The sequence below is a fragment of the Dryobates pubescens genome, chromosome 13 (assembly GCF_014839835.1).
Source record: "Dryobates pubescens isolate bDryPub1 chromosome 13, bDryPub1.pri, whole genome shotgun sequence".
In the NCBI taxonomy this organism is placed as follows: Eukaryota; Metazoa; Chordata; class Aves; order Piciformes; family Picidae; genus Dryobates; species Dryobates pubescens.
In genome coordinates, this window is record NC_071624.1 from 29,101,327 (window position 1) to 29,119,525 (window position 18,199).

The 18,199-nt window shown below is 46.6% G+C and overlaps 1 protein-coding gene across 1 annotated transcript in view; it reads left to right on the forward strand.

Moving 5' to 3' along the window:
- PIGL (phosphatidylinositol glycan anchor biosynthesis class L) overlaps window positions 1-18,199 on the forward strand; it is a 61,915-nt gene that overhangs the window by 29,939 nt on the left and 13,777 nt on the right. Inside the window, exons 4-5 of the mRNA XM_054167005.1 lie at window positions 11,368-11,458; window positions 17,299-17,366. Coding sequence (XP_054022980.1) covers window positions 11,368-11,458; window positions 17,299-17,366 — 159 coding nt within the window. The remainder of the gene's footprint in view (window positions 1-11,367; window positions 11,459-17,298; window positions 17,367-18,199) is intronic.

The window sequence follows — 18,199 nt, forward strand, 5'->3', positions numbered from 1 at the left end:
ATTACTTGCCTGCTTCCCCATACCAGCCTCACAGTGGGGTTAGTTAATGAACATCTGTTAATGGGTGGACATAAATGCTGTAGAAGTGCTGAGGTATTACTAGTCCTGCTCACCAGCGATGGTATGGCTGCAGGTTGATGATCTGCAGCTGCTTCCTACAGGATTGTGCTGTAAGGTTAAGTAACCATTTTAGCAAGGCACCTGTAGAGCACATCTTCCCCATCTCCAAGGTACTCCTGTGCCCTTGGGACTTGTGAGGTGCTCCAAAGCCCATGGAATGCTACACCAACACAGCTCTGTGCCACTGGAGGAGTTTTGTGCACCCTCCTGTATCCCAGGTACATGCAATTCACAGCACGCAGCTCCCGATGAGGTTATTATGTTCCCAGCTCCAGTTCATTATCCTCACTCACCTGCCACTCATTAAGACAAAAAAAAAAGATAGTTTCCTTCTGTAAGGCTTATTGATTTCCTCACCCCCACCTTTTCTGAGTGTCTTAGTCCTGCTCTGCTTCCCGCAGGGGTGCGGGGAAGGTGGAGCACCACTCACACCACCAGAGCGGCGGCTCCTGGGCCATGGCAGGCGGCAGCCGGAGCGCGTAGCCCCTGCTCGCAAGAGTTAATCGCTTCCAGCCTTTGGCAGTCTTGGCCTGGTCCTAGAAATCCGGCTGGATGCTGTGGGCTGCCAGGAGCCTCCCTCTCCCCCGTCATGTGAGCAGTGTAAACAGGCCGGCAGCGCTGCGGGAGTGGGAGGCTCACCAGTGGGCCAAAGTTCAGTGGCTGCATCAGGGCCTGCGGCAGCGCCGGGGTTACTGCCGAGCACCCCGGCTGTTGCTATAGCAAAGCCATTGCATAATGCTCCAGGAGCTCGGAGCACGGAGGAGAGGAGGGCTCAGCAATAAAGGTCGTTGCGTTTGGGCTCCTCTGTTACTGCTGCGTCCTACTTAGCTGCTGCAGATGGAGTTCCAAAGGTGGTTCCTGGCAGGGCTGCTGTGGGAGTGCTGCGGGTTTTCAGCAGCTGCGGAGCCGGAGCAGGGCCTGGCCTAGAGCTTGCTCATGTAATCATGTAATTGGGGCACTCACGTGAGTGGGGCTGGCAAGACAGTGCCTGCAAGAGCGTTGTTTGCATGAGAAGATACTTTGCATGTCAGTAAAATCTGTGGGACCAAGTTCATGGTGAAGATAGGTGTTCAACTTGGTGATACAAGCTGCCTTACAAAAGGAAGTGTTTTGATGGTAGTAATAAAATCTGCACCCAGCTAGAGAGCTCAGGGCATCAGAACCTCAGCATTAGACAGGGTTATACACCATGGCTCCCAGATGTACCACTCCCATAACACTGTGTAGGTCAGATGGGTTGTAGGAGATGGTTGTAGGAAGCTGAGTTGTTAGGAAACCTCATTTTGGATGGAATTGGTACAGGGAAGCTGGAATGCTATGATATGGGAAGCTGCATTTGGAATCACTTCACCATCCTCTTGAGATCTCTGCTGAAGTTGCTTCTTCATTTCCATGAGTTTTGGCATGAGAAATAAATGTCCATGAAGTAACTATTCTGTGCTTTTTCTTCCTAGATGATTAATTAAAATGGCTGAGGCACTCATTTGGCATCAAGCTTTCTCCTGAGCAATCTGTCTGCAGTTTGTGATGTGGAACAGACCAAGATCTTTCTCTTTGGTAGGAGTGATTATGCTTTTGGTTGTCCTTCTCTTTGAGGGTCTGACCCATGCCATTAAGTCAGTGGCAAAGTTCTGAATGACTTCTCTGGGCCAGAGTCAGAACTGCAGGTCTTGCCTGTATGATGTGGTGTATTTATCATTCCAGCAGCACATTCAATATTTAGGTTGGGATGAAGTAGCACTAGGTTTAGTTGGCAGATACAGGTTGTGGTGTTTCAGTCATTGGGTTTGTACCCTTTGCACTGTGGAGTCCTGGTCATGTTACAATGTGTGTTGGGAGCTTCATGTTCTAGTAGTGTAGTAAAACCCTAGCTAGGAAAGACCACACTGTGTTCCCCTTCCACCACACTGTGTTCCCCTTCCATCACACTGTGTTCCCCTTCCACCACACTGTGTTCCCCTTCCACCACACTGTGTTCCCCTTCCACCTGTCTGCTTGCTGCTTTTCTGCCAGGTGAGTGAGACCCCCTGCCCAGCAGTTTGAAACTGAAACTTGGGCCTTCTTGAACCAGTGCTGCCAGGCCTCAGGTTGGTTGGACATGGCTCACTTGGTGCATGGGTTAATGCAGCCCCTCCCAAGCCCTGCCCTGCTTCACTGTTCATTTTTTTTTTTCCTTTTTTTTCAAAGCATTTTACAAAACAAAAGAAATGAGGAAGGGAGGAGTGAAGTCCTGTGGTTTGCTCCTCAGAGACCTGGTTTTGCTGGTGATTTGTATTTCAGTTTTAAAACATGAATTTGGATTGTAGGGTTGCTGGGCTTGCTGTTCTCACTCAGAGGGACTCACTGTCAGGCCCCAGATGAATTCCTGGGCACTGTGGCAAAGCCAGCAATAACAATGAGGCAGCAAGCAGTGCTCTGTGCTGCTCTGGGACCTGCCCAATCATTTCCTACAGGCCTAATGATGCTCATTCCTTATAGTACAGATGGTGCTTTTGGAGAAACATGGTCTATGTCCTTCCCCTACTCCTGTCAGAAATATCAGAGAGGCCAGAGACATCCCACAGTAGGGAGTGAGGCCAAGGAGCTGGGTGTTTGTAGAGGCAAGTCCACCTTTTTGGGTTTCAGGTCAGTTTATCCCTCCTCTGAGAACTCAGACAGACAAGAGCAGATTGTTCCAGGAATGTTGAGCAAAATTCTCATGGGCCACCAACTGCTACAGGCCATATGCACTGTTCAGGCTCTCCACTGAGCATTTCCATCAAACACCTTGGCCTTGAAGTGCTGCTCCATGTATAAGTCTGCCCAGCATTGTGCTCCAGCAGTGGTGTGTCTGAAGATGTTTCTTGTATTAGAAATCTGCAGATGACATTGCCAGATGTTGCTGATAGATTTGGTCTTTGTCAGTCAGCTGGGACAAATACCAGAAGTGCACTTTGTCAGCAGATACTCAGCAAAAGGTTGGTGCATTTTCATTTTCCTGAGGTAGGTAAGGACTTTAATGGTCTACTTTCCTGCATACCTTCCATGTGAGTGGAACTGACTTCATTTCACACTGAACTATTGTCTGCTGCCCAAACCACATGTCAATGGGCCAGAGGAGGAACTGCTGACTCATTATTCTGCATGGCAGCCCCAAATCTCATGAGACTACTAAATCTGGCCTCTGACTGCTGTTTTCAGTGAACTCTGTTAATGGCCCCCAACAGATCACACAGAAGTCCAGCTTCTATAAAATGAAAGGGAGGCTTCTTGCCCAGCACTTGGCAAGTCCCTGCTGGCAGTCTGTAGTGCTGCAAACTGCTGGTTGTGCTGGAAACAGGCTAAATGGTGGCTGATTGAAAATGGGTCACTCATGTGAGATCTGTGGGCCCCATTCAGCTGACAGGCACTTAGTATATTCTGGTCACATAATGGCTGTCAGGGACAAAGGCTGTAACTGGCCTTGGCTTGGCAGATAGTGGATGTGCAAAATGAGTGCATCTCAAACATAAATGACAGTTGGAAGTAAAAAGTAGCACCCAGCTTGGGGTTGAAAGGGGGGACTGCTTTGTTATTTAAAGAATTCTCTTTAGGGGCTTGAACTTGTTTTGCTGCTCCTGGTCTCACCAGGGATCCAGAAACACTCCACAGCACTGCATAGTTCTTGCAAACACCCCACTGCAGACCTCTGCTTCAACTGAAGCTCAGGCTTCTCAGCATGGGTTAGAGCAAATGCACTAGAGGCCCCTCCTCCCTCTGGCAGCTGAATTCAAAGCTCTGCATGACAGCAAGGTACTTGGTGCCTATTGCCTTCTCTGCTGATGGGTCAGGGATGATGACTACACAGGTTCTGATGTGTTCTTCACATGAGTTCCTGAGTGTGTTCCAGCAGCACAGTGATAACATGAGTGTCACACATGGAGTGTCACACTTGCATGTGACAATCCCAGGTCTTGTTTCTCCTCATGTTTACAAGACAGTGTTGGGCAGTGCTGTGTACTAAGTGCATGTCAGCCACAGGTGTGATTTGCTGTGTGTGAGACCAAGGATGGGACAAGGAGCTGTAGACAGATGCTGGAAATACTCTCTGCCAGTGTCACTTGAAAAGAAATCATGTTCCTTAGCTGTGGTGTTGCAGGGTGACACCTGGCCACTATGTGACCAAAGCAAGGTCCCCAGCAGGTAACACACCCAACCCTCTGTCATGTGGCTTGGCAAACAGGGTCTCCATTGTTAAGATAACATTTGGCCTAGATGTCTCAGCTTTCTTCGTGCTCTGGAGAGTCTGGGGAATTTAAAACTCTAATATTGCTGTGTGTCTGCTAAACAGGTTATGTTCCAAGGAGCATTTGGTGTTTGCAGCTGAAAGCAAAGCAGTTGGAGATGACACTTGATTTGGGAGGGATGATGCTTGGTTTTGGAATCAATCACTGCTTGGCACCAGCCCCTAAGGAAGATCTAACTGCTTGGGAAGACATTATCCCTGTTGCAGAGCTCCTCTGCACCATATGGGCAGAACAGTTCACCATATTCATCATTTTGGAGCTTTTATGCAGTCTTTTGTATTTTGGCCCAGACTTCCAAGTCAGGACTAACGTGTTGAACTTGTTTTAGTACTCCATGGGATGGAAATGCGGGGAGTAAAGGACAATTTTGTGGGGTTCCCAGTACCCAGCACTGCCAAGACATGTGCTTTAGATTTCGATCTAGAAATCAGAGAACAGACTTAATGCTTTTCTTAGAAGGATCTCAAGCTTCTTTGTGCAGGTGTGAACACATAATTATTTCCATTTTGCTGGCATGAAGAGCAGAAGAGGGGAAAGCTGTGACTGAATCAGTGATCTGTGCAGAATTAGCTGAGTTTGGTTTCCTGTCTTACACAGCAGAGCCTGATGCCCCCTCCAAAGTGGTTTGTTAAAGTTACTTTTTAAAACCAGCTTTACCCACTGCAGTTGCTGTGCATTTCTGCTCTTGAAAGGTACCATCATTTGTTTTTGTTCAAAGATGTTGAATATGAACTTGTTCCTGCAGAGCTTTGTGCTGTAATTTATCAACACGGCGCTGAGGCACAGACGTCAAATGAATACCAGATTTCAAATTATGATAAGCAATTGTGTCATCTCTCTGAATAGGCATTAAACTCTGCTGAGAAATCATCAATTATTCATTTAAAAAAAGGAGAGGAAAAAAAAATGAGCACAGGGACATTTGGGTAGGTCTTTGCAAACAACCAATCCTGTGTTCTGTAATAATTCCTCCGAATTTAAACCCAAAGGATGCTTATTTCTCAAAACAGAAACACAGGATCACGCACAAGTCAGAAGGTTTGTTCCCTAGAGACTTAATTACCATTTACCTTGGGGAGTTTTGGAGGTACTTGGAACATTATCTGTCAGAGGTGCTCTGTGTTTTCACACAGCTCGGTGAAGAAGCAAGCAGTCTGCCTGGACTTTGGAGCAAGCCGAAGCAAGTCTGCTGTCTGTCTCTGTGTTCTTTCCCTTTATGCATGACTTCAGCCTGGTATGGTCACACCAGTGACATCAGCACTTAGCTGGCATCCAAACTTAGTTAATTTACCTTTGAAATTTGCATAAAGGAGGCTTAAATGTACACACCTAGAGGAGTTAGGGATGGGAGAAGAGGCTTACGGCCATTCTGCTTTTTTCCTTTATGAGATATTGGAAGCATTATTTTATTTTTAATTCTCCAGTCATTGACATTTTCACCACTTCCTTTACCCTCTACCTACACCAAACCCTGTGATTCTCATTTCCTGCCTTAAAATACAAATTTCAGAATAATTTGGCTTTCTTTACTATGAGGAGAGGGAGGAAGCTGCTGCTGTAAAAATTGCAGCTCGAGCTTCTCTGTCGTAGGTGGCTTTTTATTTGACAGCTACCATCCTGGTTTAGTCCGTTTCTCTTCTAAATTGGAGATTGTTACATTCCAATAAGCACACAGCATCTGTTCTCTGTATAACATGATGTTGCAAGCTGCTGATCATTTGTCTGAGTGGGCTTTTTTCGCTTGAATCCGAGACTCAACATGCAGCCTGACTGAAACATTGCCCTCCGGTCTGCAACTGGCCGTTATAGGAAGAGACGTTTATAAATAGTTATTGAGGTAAGGATTTAGAGGCTCTGCTTCAAGATCTAGGGCTAACCTGTCTTACCTTATCTCAGCAGCATCTCAAAAATAAAAATTCTCTGCTCTCCTTTCGAGAGCAGGCAAGGGTTTCTGTTGACAGAGCTTTTTTCAGTGGCTGTGATGCAAAGGTCAGCGCCTGCCGCCGGGCATCACGTGGCCGCTCCGCTAACCGTGCGCTCACGTCATTTTGTTCTGGGGGATCTTTGCCTTCTTGATCCAGTTTCAATTGCCCAGATGTTCATTTCATACAGTTAACTTTATACAAAGGGCATCCTTTGTTCCAACAAACACATTGTGGTCATTATTCTCAGCTGGGAACCTAGTGCTTGGCAGGTCACCTGTTTCCTATGTAATAATCCACCATCAATCTACCCACCTCTGTGCTGATTTAATGTAAAATCCTTCACTGGGGAGAGGAGGGATAAGGAAGAGAAGTTAGGCAAAAATGTTTCCTGGTCCCTAGGCTTGGATTGATGAAGGTCATGCTGCAGGATAAAAGGGCAGTAAGAAATGGGAAAGCTCTTTCATCTTGGCTCTTTTGGTGTGTAGTGGAATGGAAAATCACATTACTACCTTGAAAGTTTTGCTCCCATGTCTCAGAATGTATTAATGGAGACCTAAACAGCTTCTAGAAGGAACCCTATTGCCACTCTCCACCCTGTTGCCACCTATAAAGGCTTCCTGCCAAGGCAGAGAGGTTGCTTGCTTGGTGTCCATCAAGGTAACAGCCACAAAACCAGGGGCACTGCTTCATCATGCTCCCAGGGACTGAGGATTGCCCAATTCAACAGATGTCAGGAGGGACAGATCTCAAGGTTATTGTAAAGGCCAGTTGTCCCACATAGGACAGCCTGTTTGCTGTTTGTTAAAGCCACATGGACATCACACAGACTAGCTGTTTAAACCTAACCTTCAGAGCAAGCATGAGAGCTTAGTTCACAAGCAGCATAAATTCCCCGGAAGGCTTTGAAGGATGATTGTACACAAATGCACTGGCTGTCGTTAAAAGAGCTGTGGGAGATGAGCAGTGGAAAATTGGACAGGGATTGAGTAGTATATCATGTAAGAGAGGTGTAACTTGGCAGTATATATCTGTGAAGGTTGTTAAATCTCTGTCTTGGCCAAAAGAGGCCTTCCAACCAACAGGAACCTAGCTATCTTGAGCACAAATGTTCCTAGAAAGACGACCCTGCAAAATGTCCAGGCTGCTGGCAGGGATAGCGTTACAGGCACTGCTGGAATGGCCAAGGCTGAGGCATCAGAGGAGTCATGCTCCACAGCCAGCAGCAGGCAGGAGGAGGAGGCCTGGAGAGGAGCTGGCATCAGGCAGTGATTGCTGACATTTCTCTCCTGCAGCCACCTGTAAGATTGCTGGGCAAGAGCTACACAAGGTCGAATTTTGGGTTAACTGCTGATGTGATTTGTTGTGCCCCCTCGTAGCTCTCTGGTGCCTCAGCCAGGATATGCAGGACATCTACCATCTTCTCCCTATGAAACACTGGATGAGGAGCTGGAGATGCCAGTGTCTGCTCTGTCTGCTCAGCTTGGTAAGGAGGAAACAAGGAGGTGAGCTAGAGAAAAGCAGGACTCCTGTCTGGTTCTCACTACCAGCAGTGGATAGGTGAATAGAACAGTCCAGGTTTTGCTTTTCAAAACAAGCTGTTTCTCATGATTGGTCCTGCTGAAATCCATGAGCAGAGACAGACACTACTCCATTCTGCAGCACCATAATTCTCCATTTCTCTCTCTTCTGCTCTTTCTGTCCTCTATGGATCCCTCAGCACAGCTGTACATTCCCTGCTCAGTGCAGAGTGTGGCTTTCATTGAACGTAGCTGGCAAAGCAACACTTCTGGAGCTCTATTCCATTGGTTTAATTATTATTCTTTTTAATCTTTCTCTGTGCATTTCCCTGTTTTTCCATGGTCAGCTTGGCCTCATCCAAGTAGCCACCTGCAGTCAGTATCAGCCATGTGGAATGCCCATAAACATCACTTCCAGACTCTTAATAGTTTGGTGGAAATGAGGCCAAGTGACCAAACCCCTGTACCCTTCCCACCAACGCCCTCCAGCAGTGTGACCTGGGAGGCCTCCAGTGCAGGATTTATATCACGATCTGTCCCAGTGACTGACAGCAGCAACGAGGAGCTCTCTGGGGCAGAGGATGGAGAGAGTGGGTGGGGAACCCTGTCTCCTGGGATGAGCTCCAGTCTGCTCCAGGGAATGTGCTAATTTTCGCTCCTTTGGAGTCCTTTATCTCAGCCCTTCGACCTTGAGCTGGGAGGCATTATCAGCCTCAGCCAGAAAGACAATGTGGAGTTAACCATTTAAGTGCTAAATGTTTGTGACACAAAGGCCTGAAGATAAAAAAAGTCCATTCAACTTATTGCAGTAGTGCTGCAAGCCAGGGAACTTAACCAGGTTTGGTGAGGACTGGTTTCTGATCAGAGGGAAAAATATTTTGTACTGAAGAGATGATTTTGTGCACGACAGCAGTTTTCAAACTCTGAATGGCCCTAGAGAGTTCCTAGGGTGTGTAGAGACCTCCTGTGAGAACATGTCTTGTGTACATTGCTGTATGGTGGATACTTGGTTTTTTGAGTCACCTTCATCCTTGCCTGGACCCAGTGATTCATATTCAGAGCACAGGCAGAAGTTTTTTGGACTCATGCTGTCGGTGGGGTCCTTACTGTCAGGGGAATGTTTCAATTTTGGACTCTTACAAAGTGTTATACAAACCAACCAAAGAAAAAAAAAAGTAATTTCCTGGAGTGATCTGGATTTATGTGTTGCCAGTTCTGCTGCTGACTTCTCTGGCTGACTTTGGGCAGGTCATTTAACCTGTGTGTCACTTCTTGTTTGCAGAATGGGCTTCAGTGGGCCAGGGTGGCTGTTAATGAGGTACGAATGTGCTTGTGTACCTTTGCATCTTGTTTGGCCAGATCAGTTTCTCTCTCTTTGGTGCCTGACAACAAGAATTCCTTTTCCTTACTGGAGTTCTCCATGAGCAGGAGTCAGGGTGTAGAAGCAGAATTTTTTTTGCAGAATAATCCTGCTTAATCAGTTCAGTGTTCATGGAGTTAATTTGCTCATGCCTTCAGATTGTTTTGTTTCCAGGGATTCTAAACCGTTGCCTCCAGCTGTTCATTTCCATTGAAGGAGGGTGATCTTTATCTGTCTAAACTAGTTAAAACCTGCTCTACTACCCGGCAGCCTTTTTGGAGACAGCCCAATAAAGCTGAGTGCAGTGGCTATGACACCAAAGCCTCCTGGACATCATAAATTCCAAGCCCTACTTTTTTTTCCCTGACCTCTCGCTGTTGGAGCCCAGGTTCTGTTTTAATGGGACTCCTCACTTCCTCCACAGCTCCCTTTCACCCCTGCCCCAAAAGGGAAATGGTATTTGCATTGTGTCCTTTGTATACTCATTTATTGCTTTACTGTTATCAGATTAAGCCTTGACACAACCTCAAAGGTGCCATCTGAACAGCTGAAGCACCGTGAGGCTTGCACTTGGACTCTGCTCAGTGTGCATGTTGCTTGGGATGTTTTAGCTGAAGCCTATTTTTGAAATGTGCTTCTTGAAGGCTTGCTGTGACATGGTGGGACTTGTCATAGCTTCACGGTCAGCAGGGCCATCTCTTCTTCAAGCATGAGATGTGAAAGTTTTTCTCTTGAGCAGATGAGCTGCAGGTTTGTTGAGTTGATGAGACAGGCACCGCATGTACCAAAGAATCTTTCCTCTGATGACATTCAGATTTCTTGTATACATCAGGCAAAGATGCTGTCTGTACAAGAGGGAATTGCAAGCAGCAGCAGAAATGTCTGTTGTTGGTAATCCTGCTCCAGGGAATATCCCGAGGTGGAAACGCCTTCCCTTGTTGCTGGGGTTTCTAACAGCACTTTTCTTTTGGCCTGTGCAGAGCAGGAGTGTGTACCACAGCCAGTAGAATGCTAATGGTCAGTTTATACTTCAGGCCCTTCCTTCTGCTACTACTGCTGTCAACAGCAGTGGGAAAATTTGTGGTCAGAAGACCTCTCATGAAGACCCAGGCTGAGCTTTATTTTGGAGTGTGCCAAGAAGACATTTGCCTGTTGTTCTGTTGCAGATGTTATCATCCTGCTGGCTGGGGAGTCAGCAAGGCCCGAGGAGTGTCGGGAGGTAGCACTCCTGCTCTCTGCAGCAAACAGCTGGATCAGTTCAGATCCAAACCCCTGTGTCCATGTGAGAAGGCTGTGTAGCCACTGCTCTGCTAAACCACCTCACAGCAATTATCAGACAATCAGAGGAGGGAAAAGGTCTGAGAATAAGACCAGTTGAACATGTCATTATTGGTCTTTAGCAGCTGTGAGTTATCGTGTTGTCACTAATAACCTTTCTAACTTGGCAAGCAATATTTTCTTGGCATCATTCAGAGATAATGACTGGGGGGTGTGGGGGGGCCACATTCAGCTCTCAGTTGTGTAAATATGGAATCATTCTCTTGGCTGTCTGGTGTTATTTTGCATTTGGCTCATGGTCCCTGCCCCTAGAAGCCTGCAATCTAAAACACCCAGGCAGAGTATTCAGCTGCAGTATGCTTGGCATACCCAGTTGGTATGCAAAGCACAAAATAAACAGATGAAGAACTACTATCAAAATCATGCAATGTAATGATGGCTGTATTGTTCTCTGGTAGAGGTTCATGGGTTATTCCTGTCTAAATGAGTTTGCTTCTGGTACCTTTCAGTGGTAATTCACCAGTAGATGATGACTGGAAAGTCAGGGAAATGTGATTTCAAAGGGGTTTCAAATAAAGAAGGAAATTTTATTGGGATGAATAGAGAATAAGACTTATTGAACAAAGTAGGTGATGCTTGAAGTAAAGCAGTCAAAAAATCTGCCCTAATGGTAGGAAAACCAGGAGATCTTGGCAAATCTATGAGGAGGGTGTTGGATTTGCTGTTTCTCCTTCGACCCTCCAATATAAGAGCTTGTAAGACTCTTAAGTAAGGATCAGTGGGTTTATATGGTAAATAAAGTTATCTTGATTTCATTCTCCAAGAAGGAGGTCTCTCTTTTCTAGCATGGTCTTTACAGAGTTCTCAGCAGTGAAGTGACTAATTGCACTTCCCCTTTCCAGGGAGCTTCCAGATGATCCTGCTGTTGAATGGGACACGCAGCTCCTCGCCACCTTTGTGCTGAAGCATATAGAAGCCAATAACATCAACCTGGTAATGTGAAACTTTCTACAGCCTAAGCCATTTCCACATTGTTTTTGAGCTAGTGTCCCTAGGCTTTTTCCTACCCTCTGGAAGCTGTCTGTGAAGTCATTAAAGCCAGGATTTTGCTTCTGGAGTCTGTGTAAAATAGTCCAGGACAGGGGGAGAGTATATGTACTCACTTGGCAATATTTGCTTTAGCTTTTTATTCATTTCTCTAGCCAGATCTTAGGGTTGTAATGTCACCAACCTTCACTGAAGTAAGAGCTTCCAATTGGTTAAGACCTGCAAACCAGTAGGTTTCACTGTAGCAGATCTTGGGGTTCATTAATTGCAGAAGACTCTGTGAGGAAGCCCAGCTGAATTAGAAGGTCTAAAATGATAACTGAAGGCAGTTTTGCATTTTGCATTTTGTGAGTATTTGTGCAGCTTCTGTGTCTTTGACAGGTGAGATGTGGTCATTCTGATCCCCTTTCAAAAGCTTTAAACAACTGCTGGAAGTTCAGAGCAAATAGAAGTTGCTCCTCTGAAAACTATGGCAAAGGAGGATGGTGTAGGTTGGATGTAGCTTTCCTCTCTGGAGAGCTTTCTTTGCTTCCCATTGAGAAATGAACTGTGGAGGAATTTTTCTTTACTAACTCCTCAAATGTGTTCTACATTTTAAAGCAAGCATTTTGCCCCTGTTGCTAGGCTTCATTGATGGAGAGAGCCCATCTGGGATTTAGGCTTAGATTTGAAGTACGTTGGCAGGCAAGTGTTCGAGAGCTGGATTAGCAGGGTTATAGGTCAGGAATGAAGAATATTAAACCATGGAGGCTTCCTAGCACTGGGTAGTTTGGGGTTTTTTTCCCACAGAACAGGAATAAGGGCCTAAGGAAGGAAAAGGTTGTGTTCTGTTCTTCTCTGCTGAACCTTGCTGTGATCAGGCATGTCACTGTCACACACTGATTAGCAGCAAAATCACAAAACTCTTCAAGTCTTTCAGCAGTTCACAGAACAAGAAACATCTCCTGTAGCATGAAAGCCCCATGAGCACAAAACCCAGCATCATGCATCCAACTTTGTATTGATTCTGAGGCTAATTTTCCATGAAATTCATTGCTGTGCACAGAGACAAATGCAGTTTTCCTGGGCTCCCTTTGTGCCTTTTGGCCCCATGAATAGTTAGGTTTTAATCTAATCTGAAAGCTCCTGACACAAGAGGATTTGTATTGCATGTTTGTGACTCTCCTGGGCACTAAGACAAGTGCACCAGAATCCCAGCAGAGATGTTGAAACTCCTCTAGATGGTTAGAATGGGTTAGATCTTAGCCTCAGAGAAAATTGCACTCAAGCTGGGGGAGGCAGGAGCCTGCAGTAACACAGCAGGAGCTGGAGGATAAAGTGCAGAGTCACAGGGAGCCTCCCGCCATGCTGCAGCTGTGGGGTGCAGCTGGAGTCACATGGAACGCTGGGCACAGCCCAGGGAGGACAAACTGCTGTAGCAGAACCATCAGCAGTACCAACAGTGACTGAAGCAGCTTCTCAGGGATGGGGGTAATGAAGTGCTCTGTGAGCTAAATAGTTTTAAGTGCCCCAAGTAATGACACAGATGTTCGTTTAGGAGCAGAGCCGGGCTGCCAGCAAGGGGGAGGCGAGCGCCGAATTACTTGTGTCAAACATTCTGCATTCTGAAGCTTCAGAGCTTGCCATCTGTTAGCCACTTTGGGAGCATCCTAAGATGATGGCCTTGCCTTGCAAGTAAACTGAGTCCATTTTTCAGGAGTGTTGAAACTGATCTAACTGAGTTGACAGGTTCCAAGAGCCTTGTCAAAATGTAAGCTTCAAACACAACGAGCTGAGCCAGTGGAGTTAACATGATTGGAAGACATGTATTGTTCTAGCTGTTCCACTGGGAAGGGTCTCCCAGGAGTCACAGCATGGACAATGGTATCTTGCAGTTACAGAGCATGTGTGTCCTCTGGCAGTGGAGAAGCAGCCTGCAAGTCTTAACGTGTCTGAAAGGAAGGATTGCATGGCAAGGAGCTACACCATGTTATGTGTAGTGTTGTTCCATTGCATAGTCACTCATTTCCTCAACTGCTCTGAAAGTCCATGAGTAACCCAATCATTTTGAGAGCTACAAGGACATATTTCATCTAAGCTCTACATTAAATAGTGCAGACACAGAAATTAATGGTTTGGTGTGCTCAAAGCCAAAACTAATTTATAGACTTTGGAAATGATTTCCTGCCTGCTGGATTTCCAAGCAAAAGCCAGTGTAGCTGGGACAGGCAGCCAAGGCTAGCCTGTCTCCATCCAGCTTAGAAAGTATTTGGCATGTGAAAAAATAAGTTGCACAGTATTGTGTGATCCCCAGGCAGGCTCTGGGGTATGAAATCCTATTCTTCAGGATCTCAGGTTTGGCGATAGCAGAGCTTGGCTTGGGAGGTGACATTCAGACTGTGCTCAGGGCAGATGCAGGACCAAGATCAGGATTCAGCCTGTGAAATGATGCTCAGAGAAATGGAGTTGCTCACTATGGCATTTTATGGGATGGCCCTTCTTAAAGAAGACTTTTTTATCCCCACCAGGCTACTTGAGCAGATGTGTGCTCTGTCTGAAGCACTGGATGACACCAGAGTGAGGGAGCCCCACAGCTCTCAGTGGTTTTTATCTCCAGTGCACATGGGGTGTAGGGGGAGTGTGGACTCCAGACCTCTCACAAGTTTTATCTTCTGCTTGTAATGGAGTAATTTCCTCTGTGCTCTCATCCCTCCTGAAGGGATTTCTGGACCTGTTTGTCTTGGCTGTTGCTCTGGCTTCCACTAGTGAAAACTCCATTTCCTGAATACCAAGGTCACCCAGAAGAAAACCCAGCAACACCAATGGCAGCAGCTCCCATTTCAGAACAGGTGTGGGGAGGGAACTCCCTCTTGCCCTGAAGATTTCATTGAGCAATAATTTCCACATCAAGTATGTTTCCTATCCCAGCCTTTTGCTCCCAGAACTGGCTAAGCCTGTTTTTAACCCAGACAGTTTCAAGATGTTCAGGTTTTCTCATCCTGCCCTGATTATTTGCTTGATTTCATCACCAGCCCAGTTCAGGTTGTGTGTTAACAGCAAGCATTCCAGCTAGCTGCACCACATGGAGGAAGCAAATGCTCCAGTGTGAGAGCACCTTCAGCATTGACTCTGATTTGCTATCAATGAAAGGAATCCCTGAAGCCAGAGGAATCTATTTCCATGGGATCACTGCCTGCTTTAGGCCTTGAGCACTGCAGTGATGCTGTGAAGTCAGTGCCCTGTTTAGACAACAGACCTAGGAGCTGCTGGAGAGGTTGGACGCCACTGCCGTGTCAGAGCCAGCCTGTGTGCTGGGAGGGATCTCTAAAGGTGAAGAGCAAATATTTCAAAGGTTGTTGCAGAAAAGTGGATGCCACTGTGGCCAGGCCAGCAGTGCAGATCCTCTGGGAATCCTGTGTGCAGATTTGAAGAGACAGGACTGTCAGGTGGGAATGTCCTCGCAGTAAATTAGACTGGAAATTAACTCCATGCAGCCTCTTTAATTAGTTCAGATCTTACACAAGCCCAGCAGCACTAAGAGCAGCAGTTTCTGCTCACCTCCAAAAGTGTTTCTGAACAGATAATTTCCACGTCAAGACTATTTCCTAACCCAGCCTTGTGCTCCCACAGGTGGCCTGAGCCAGTTTTGGCCACACAACACTTGGCCTGCTCACTCCAGTCTCTTACCTTGCTCTTCTAGTTGGTTCTCTTGTAGCTTCCACAGAAGGAAAGATGTGTATTGTGGCTCACCTGGGGTTTTGAGCTTGGTTTCCTAGGGAAACAAGAGTAATGCAGCTGTACTTCTGTGTGTTCAAAGACTTCAGAGTCCATGGAGTAATTTCAGCTACAGTGGACAGCAGGGCAATAGTAGTCTTACAAATGTTGTGTCTGTACAGGATACAGGAAAGTTAACCACCAGCCAGGAGAGGCAAATCCTGTCTCTGTCCCCATTTAGTGAAAAGTTTTACTGCAAGCCCAGCCCTGAGCAGACTCACTCACACAGTTATTCACCTGCACAGGAACTCATTGTGCCTGCAGTGAGGGGGGGCACACTCGAGGCAGAAGTGACTTCAGAGAGTGTTTTCTCTTATCTGTAAAATACAGGGTGCTGTCCTCAGTCCCTGAGCTGTACAGCATTTAATAATGTCTTTGCCAGATGAGCTATTCAAAAAGCTGATACCCTGAGGGAAGGCTTAGCACCATGCCAGGCCATGCAGTCAGAGCCTCTCAGCTAATGCTGATGTACAGCAGAAGCAGCCAAAGACATCATTTTTCTCCTTATGAAATAGGGGTAGACCAGAAAATGCCTCTTGGAGCCTGAAGGAAACCAATCTGTGTCCCAGCACTTCCTGCCAGCAATGAACAGCCCTGCTGCTTGGTGGCAGCATTATTACAATCACTGGGCAAAGTGGAAAGTCTAACTGTGGACTTGCACTGGGTGGATGGGTTTGTAAGCAGCCCTGTCTGGAGCTGGTGGGTTTGGATGTGTTTCTTATCACTGTGTTTCCTCTCCCTCTTTACACAATATCCCTTGTGTTTGAGAGGGCCTCTCCTGTTGGAGGGGGGAGTAGCAAGTTTCAGGAGCGGCAGGGTGGCTTTTGATCTTCCCTTGATCTTTAACTCAGTATTGCAGGCCCTGCATATAAACCAGACTTTGAGAATGGAGCTGTGGTGAGTAAGCAAGGCAGCAGCATTGCCTTCCCTGAGGAGAGAAAGGCTGGCAAGGAAGCACACACTGACTGAATGTAGGGAGGCTAGAATTTCTTCCTGGTCATAGGGAAGGGAGCTGTGGAGAGCTCTCCTAGGGTAAAACTCTGACTTCAGACTGTCCAAGGACTGTCACTTTGACCCTCTGGAAAGCCTACCAGCAGCATACGCTGTCAGCTCTACACTTCACACTGCCACTTGGTCTTTGCCTTTTCAGTACTGTGCAGGGAGCCCCTAGGGTGGATCCTTCACCCTTGGCACCCTGGGTCTGAGGGCAGGGAGCCAAGGGTATTCTGTGCTGTGGATGTTGACTTGTGCTATGTTCACACATTGCTTCCACATTGTGAAGTTTCCATTTCTCCCTGCAGAGTGGTAATAAACAATATGATCTTCTCAATCAGTGAAAAAGGCCAGGCTGGGTGAGGCCTGGAGCAACCTGGTCTGGTGGAAGGCGTCCCTACCCATGGCAGGGGGGTTGGAACTGGCTGATCTTTGAGGTCCTTTCCAACCTAAACCATTCTGTGGTTGTACAAGCAATGCAGACAGCTGATTCTTTAAAAGGCTTGTGCTCCTATCAGATTATTTTATCACCATGTTATCCTGTGACAAAGCCTTGTTACAATCAGCACTGTAGTGCATGATGGTCTTGCTTAAAGCAGTGTGTGCTGATTCACAGTACAACAAACTGCAGTCTTGCCCTGTAGTCATGGCCATTCGAGTGCATTCTCACGTGCAGGAGAGGGTGATTCACAGAGCTGGACCTCTTGGGTCAGGGACAAGTTTGCAACAGAATCTCTCTGAACTCTGAAAGTAACCTTTTGGTCCAGTAATAAGTAACAAGTGCATCCTGCCAGTGGGAACATTCTATTTGTCATCTGTCTGTTGCTCAGGCTGTTGGACTGTGTAGTCATCTAGTTCCAGTGTGCCTTGTTTGTTTAGTTGTGTTTCTGTAGCATGGGTTCACACACAAGGCTTCATTGTGCAACACAAAAACAACTCTTCAGATACAGTGGGCTGGACAGTGCTGTGTTAGATGTCAAAGCTGGTAACTGCACAGTCTCCTTCTTCAACATGATTTCTATTCTGTGCTGTCATTGCAGGTGGTAACCTTTGATGCAGGAGGAGTGAGCGGTCATGCTAACCACGTTTCTCTTTACACTGCTTTAAGGTACAGTGTCCTGCATGCTTCACTGAATGCCTCACTGTGGTCTTAGAGTGAACATGGACTTGTGTGTAAGGAAAACCAAGAGCTGATGCTTTGCCAGTGTCCCTTGCAGTGGGCCCTCTTTGCTCTTCCTGTCCTTCACTAAAATATGCCACAGACCACTTTTCACTTCTGGTTTGAGGTGAGTGTGTGAACAGTTGATGCCTGAGCTAGTGGTGGATGGATTTTGGGAAGTTCCAGAGGATGTTGCCACCCTGTCCATGTATTTGAATTTACTTCTACCCCAAGGATGTTGCTCTTCCACTGGAGCTGTCCCTATTTACCAGTCTTCCTAAGTCAATTTGTGCCTTCACCACTTTGTTCTTCTTCACATTCTGAGTACCTCTGTCTCTGTACTGAGATGTGGGAAGGCTGAAAGACAAAAATCCCTTGTATTGAAATAACCCAAATCTTGCTGGCAACACAGGTACTGTATTTTGTTTTAACCCTCTGCTCATTCAGACCTCATAGTGTCCTAGAGAGATCTCCTTCAGAGCTGCCCCTGCCTTTCCCAGGCATGGGAAGAACTCTTTGCAAGTGTTTTTTGTATTTTTAGCACCCACACTTGTTTTCTGAATCATCTGTGCAATTCAAATAACTCTGGCTCCCCTTGCTAGCAACATCACAGGGATTTGCCTTTCTCACTTGCCCAGAGAAAGCTGCAGTGCCACAGAATCTATGCTGTGACCTACTGAGCTCCTCTGGGAAGATGCTGAAAGGCTTTGATGCTGTCTGATGGCTGGAATTCAGTGTTAGAGGGGATCATGGCTTTTCCCAGCAGCCTTTGAAACAGCACA